The sequence below is a fragment of the Telmatherina bonti genome (assembly GCF_933228915.1).
Source record: "Telmatherina bonti genome assembly, chromosome: 12".
NCBI classification, from domain to species: Eukaryota; Metazoa; Chordata; class Actinopteri; order Atheriniformes; family Telmatherinidae; genus Telmatherina; species Telmatherina bonti.
The window spans coordinates 21,951,694-21,957,754 of record NC_136610.1 but is presented as its reverse complement, the minus strand read 5'-3'; the positions used below and the strand labels follow the sequence as shown (position 1 = coordinate 21,957,754).

The 6,061-nt window shown below is 42.5% G+C and overlaps 1 protein-coding gene across 1 annotated transcript; it reads left to right on the top strand.

Annotated features, from left to right (window-relative positions):
• Nucleotides 1-2,371: 2,371 nt before the first annotated feature.
• Nucleotides 2,372-5,027, top strand: zic3 (zic family member 3 heterotaxy 1 (odd-paired homolog, Drosophila); the record flags this gene model as incomplete). Its single annotated transcript, XM_079249497.1, has 3 exons — nt 2,372-3,391; nt 4,120-4,283; nt 4,845-5,027. Exons 1-3 carry the CDS (start codon nt 2,401-2,403, stop codon nt 5,025-5,027), a joined length of 1,338 nt encoding a protein of 445 aa, XP_079105623.1. The 5' UTR covers nt 2,372-2,400.
• Between the last annotated feature and the right edge of the window lie 1,034 nt (nt 5,028-6,061).

Here is a 6,061-nt window from a genome sequence, read left to right as displayed (position 1 = left end):
ACATAATAAATGTCACTGTACCAAAAGATATCTGCGGTTGCTATAATTTTAACTCTAAAGCAACAGTTGCTTTACATTTGGCCTCGTTGATAACAGCTCCCCCCCCCCCCCCCGCCCCCCTTTTCCCAGCAAGAGCTCTGTGCCTACGCTGCTTGCTCTGTCGATCACAAACATTTGTGACTCATCTAAACCATGTCACTTAATCATTTCATAGTGGTAATATGGTTGTAAACACACGGCACATTTATTTAAGTGGCACGTGGAGAATTTGACGTTTCAACAAGGCAGTAAAATATAGAGGGATTACAGGAAAAAACTTTAACAGGCTGCCTGTCACTTGCAAAGTTCACAAAGGTCGCAATAAATCTGCATGCGCGCCATAGGCAACGTGTGTACATGTATAGGCTGTGTGTTTTCAGTGCTCATGTTAAAACCGTGTAGCCTACATGCGCGTGTTGGGCTGTTAGAGAAGACGGAGTGTGTGTGTGTGTGTGTGTGTGTGTGTGTGTGTGTGTGTGTGTGTGTGTGTGTGTGTGTGTGTGTGTGTGTGTTTGAGAGTGGAAAAGGAGTGGGGGGGTGGGGGGTAGGGTAAACTGCGAGAGGCTATGCCTTCGTGATGAGAGCGGGGAGGGAGCAGGTGCTTACGCATACACACAAACACATACACACAAACTTGTAGACACGTACACAAACACACGCACAGGGGAAGAGAGCAGCTCACTGAGAAAAAAAAAGATTAAGTGAATCTCATTCGTTATTTTCCTCACGAGAAGTTATTGAGGTTGTGTCGGCGGGGGGGGGAGAAAGTGTTGTACTAATATGCAAGATGCCCATAAAAAAAGAGGTATGTGGGTTCTTCCAACAATTAAATTAACATATGAGTAACAGGCCTAAACATAGAGCAGCTTTGGTTCACGCTAAATCCCTTGCAACCTCCGGAGGCTAAAGATTCAACTGTAGATTTCCAAACTTCTATAGCATGCGATTCGTACAGGCACCCAACTCTTTCTAAAAGAAAAAAAAAAAGACAAAAAACAGTAAGAGAAAGCGACAGAGAGACGAAGGATAAGCAAGCAAACTCACCTTCTCAATCTATAACTCTTTCTCGGGGAAATGTTCTGAGAGTGAATGCAGTAGGATGAGGGCGACAGCAGAATGCTGGATTGATTTGTTTTTTTTCTTTTTCTTTTTCTTTTTTTTCTGGGGTCCAGATCCCTCTAAAATAAAGAATGTGAGCTCCTTCCTGGGACAGATTGAGGGGGGGGGGGGGGGGGGGGGGAGGACGTGAAAGGCTTGGAGTTAAAAAGCGCCGCTTGAAGCACTCAGCGCGTCTCTGAACTTGATCAGATTTTATGTGTCCTGCAGCGAGTCAGCGGCAGCCCTCTGAAACTTGCTCAATGGCACGACTTTTTTGACAAAGCAGAAAGAAAATTCTCAGGAAACTATAATTACTGCCATCATTCTTTATGTCGTTTATTATTCTGCCTTATACTCTATAGAGATTTGGCAAAAAATAATAGCAATGTTGAAATAAAGCAATATGATAATAATACCCCATCCCCTTTCAAGCGGCTTGAAAAACCTCATTGTGGAAATGCGCCAAGTGCCTTTCCTGTTTAGATAGATAGATAGATAGATAGATAGATAGATAGATAGATAGATAGATAGATAGATAGATAGATAGATAGATAGATAGAAACTACACTTTAACGTTTCAGTATATACCGCCACCACCACCAACTTGATATAAGTAGTTGACCTAAAGTTTCAAGTGAAAAACTATCCAGATTACAGTTGATTTCATTCATAAAAGTGCTTGAGAGTTTCTTGAACTCCATGAGCTACAAATCATGTAAGGCAGCATAAGACAAGCGCTCCACAAAACACATGTAGGATCGCAGGAGTGTTCCGTTTTACCTGCAAAATAATGCCCGTAAGAACCAATCAAATGTGACCAAAGAGACGACCTGCCATCTTCAATCCCAAACTGTGCCAATCACCAGAAATCCAGCCAATTAACAGCACTCTTTGCTGTCACGTGTTAGAGGGGTAGCCGATCGCGGATTGGTTGCCGTAGCACTGCCTCCTGAGTTCATTTATGTTCTGGGAGTGAGTGATTGACTTTATCAGTCCAAGGACATCATCCGCCTGGTAAGGGGGGGAAGTTTGATCCTCTTTCTCACGGATCGCAGTCAACGGGAGTTTTTTTTTTACTCCCAACTCTGTACGTAGGAATTTTTCCCCACTTTTTGGCTTGGTTTCTGGTTTTTTTTTATATTCCAGATATTTCGCACAACGTGGTAGATCTCAGCGCAGTGTCTGCAGCGCGCGCACTCCGCTAAACTGGATTTTAATTTTATTTTCCGCTTTCTTCCCGACTCCTAAGTTTTCCTCAAGCTCATGACTATGCTTCTTGATAGCGGTCCGCAGTTTGCATCGTTAGGAGTGGGGGGTTTTGGGACACATCGGCATCATGAAATCGGCAACAGAGACCCGAGTCTGGGACTGAATCCCTTCTCTGATTCCTCCCACTCCGCAGCTTTTAAAATCAGCCCCGTGGCTCATGATATCGCTTCCAGCCAGACATCAGCCTTTACTCCGCAAGCCACTGGATATGCAGCTGCCCTGGGACATTCTCACGGCGGGCAGGTGGGCTCATATGGTGGAGGAGCGTTCAACTCAACACGGGACTTTCTCTTCCGAAACCGGGGTGTTGGAGAGGCCACAGCGCCGAGCGCCCAGCATGGGATCTTTGCATCATCGGCGGGGAGTCTGCACGGACCGCCCGGGATCACCGACAACCCTGGACATTTGTTGTTTCCAGGACTTCACGACCAGGGAGTGAGTCACACTTCATCGAGTGGACACGTAGTGAACAGCCAAATGCATCTTGGCTTACGCGGGGACATTTTCGGAAGACCCGATCCGTATCGTCCAGTAGCGAGCCCTCGTACGGACCCCTACGGGGCTCAGCTTCACAACTACAACCACCCCATCAATATGAACATGGGGATGAATGTGCCGACACACCACGGTCCAGGGGCCTTTTTTAGATACATGAGGCAACCGATTAAGCAAGAATTGTCCTGCAAATGGATAGACGAGAACCAGATGAACAGACCTAAAAAGACTTGCGACAGGACTTTTAGCACCATGCACGAGATGGTCACGCATGTGTCCATGGAGCACGTCGGCGGCCCCGAGCAGAGCAACCACGTTTGTTTCTGGGAGGACTGTCCGAGAGAGGGGAAATCTTTTAAGGCCAAGTACAAACTCGTTAACCACATCCGCGTGCACACGGGAGAGAAACCGTTCCCGTGCCCCTTCCCCGGATGCGGGAAAATATTCGCCAGGTCGGAAAATTTGAAAATCCACAAAAGAACGCATACAGGTAGGAATAGGCAACATAAAGTCACTTTGTAAAATTACATATAATTAAGAAGGAGAAAGAAGATATTCTGTACAGGCAGTCTGTGTGTATGTGTGTGTGTGTGTGTGTAGTGTGTTACACAGTTTTAGAATGTTTAAAATAGGTGTGTTGTTGTTTACAAAGAATGAATCGCTAAGTTGAGGTGTTTCAGACGTTTTAAAACTCCAAAAATTGTTCTCAGTTTAGATTTAGTGAGTTATTCTGAAATAAACTGATGATTAAATGAAGACTGAGACGTGGATAGACTACATCCTGTTGAACAACTTTGGTGTTAATCCTCGTTAATTCTTGTAGCTTTGAGCTGAGAAGTTTGGTGTGTGATACTTGCTTGTCAAAGTTTTAGTGCTATTAGGCAGACAACAAATAATCATTTGTGGGCTGAGTTATCGTCCTCGCTGTTGCATGCTATCCTGTTGATTTTGGTATTTACTATGCAGGACCAGAGGCATAGAGCAGGTCAGTAGTTTCATGAAGGAGCAGGCCTCTTGCATAAATAAAGCCTGACAGACCAGCGTGTAGTAGTGGAGCTTACACCCCCCCCCCCCCTTCTTTAATGTAGGTTACTCTGTTATTTAATCGTTTGGAGACATTTGCATTTCTTAGCTCGGGGTTTTTCAGGTGGTGTTACAGTGGGGAGTTTGTTTGTGCGGGCCATTTGGGTAAGTTACGGTGTGTATTTAATCCTACAGGTGAGAAGCCGTTTAAGTGTGAATTTGATGGCTGCGACAGACGCTTCGCCAACAGCAGTGACAGGAAAAAGCACATGCATGTGCACACATCAGACAAGCCATACATCTGCAAAGTGTGCGACAAGTCATACACACACCCCAGCTCTCTCAGGAAACACATGAAGGTAATTAACGTCTTCATTACTCCTTAAACACATTAACACACGCACACACACACACACACACACACACAACCCCCACCACCCACTCTTCCTCCTCCCGTCTCTGCTACAGACAGGGACCATCACAACTTCAGACATTTTTTGAGATCTCATTGCAATACGCAGCAAAAAAAAAAAAAAAAAAGAAAGAAAGAAACTACAAACGATAAACGACTGCATGTAAACAAATGTATGATAACAATTAGTCAGAAAATGTTTTAATCTCCGTTGCATTAAGCAGAAAATAGGCTACAACTGTCTAAATTCTGCTTTATGTCATTCTTTGAAAGTATAGTAAGTTGTTTATTGTATTCTAATGTAAAATATGTTATATTTCAGAAACTCTATATTAATAGCGTTGTGCAAGTTAGGTTGTGTTAAGTTTGCTGCGTGTTTACCGTCAAAGTTCCACAGTATAAACGTGCCTTTGGAAAGTGCTGGATGTTATATGTCAGTACAAGAAATTAATATTTCGGTGTCATTCTTTTTTTTTTTTTCTTTTTTTTTTCTTTTTCTGTTTTTCAGGTACACGAGTCCCAAGGTTCAGAATCATCCCCAGCAGCAAGTTCTGGATACGAGTCGTCCACACCGCCAGCACTGGTCTCAGCCAGCACCGAGGACCCGACAAAAACACCACCGTCAGCCGTGCAAAACACGTCTGGTCACAGCGAAGGACTGGCACCCAACTTTAATGAATGGTACGTTTGAAGAACAACAAACCCTCTTTCAATGTGGACCACGATGAGGATAATCGAGGAGTAAACCTAAAAAAAACTATCTATGTCACTTCATACACATAACAACACACACACATGCACGACACACACACACACACACACACACACACAGACACACACACACACACACACACAGACACACATGGGATTGGAACAACAACAACAACGGGAGATGAGAGCAAAAGCCAGCAGCAAGCAGGCCACGTCCGTTCTCAGGATCACAAAAAAAATTGACTTTTATTCCTCATGAATCACCAAGTCGAACGTAAATAAAAAATGTACTTTCTCAGTATAAATAAATGTTTTTTTATCTTTTAGTTTACAGATTTCAGAAAAAAAATTGTTTTATTTTTCATTTTATGTATTTTCTCAAATTTTTATTTAAAAAAAAAGAAAAAAGGAAGATTATTTCACGCTGTTTTATATTAGGGTGACGCGCTACTGTCGCCTTTTCAATTGATTGTTGAAACTTCAAACAGTCTTAAGAACGTGCCAAAGTCTTTGTCATGAACTTGAACACAGAAAAAAAAAATCATAAATAAATATTATACTCGTGAATGTATTTCCTTGTTTGATGGGGTCGAATCTGTTGTCAACGTCCGTTTTTCAGGTGGAGACATGTGGTATTAGGTTACGATTGTTGCCGTTGAATATAACGTTGCCTTTTGTTAATACCGTTGTAAATACATATCCATGATGCCATATTTATCAATTTGTAATTTAATTATGGGTATAAGTTCTGAAACTTAAATGATATTTATGGAAATGTTTTCTAACAAGAACTGTACAGTTTGGGGTCATAACCAGCTTAACGATGAACAAATCATAACTCTAAAGCTCCAACATTGCGATTGTATCCTTCTGTTTTTCTCTTTTTAACCAATAGGCCTACATGTGTCTTATTTGGATCACAAAAAAAATCTATATGAATATTATGGGATTTGTCTATATATAATGCAGATATTTCCGTCACTTTTATTTCCTTTCTGAGACCATTGACATGTA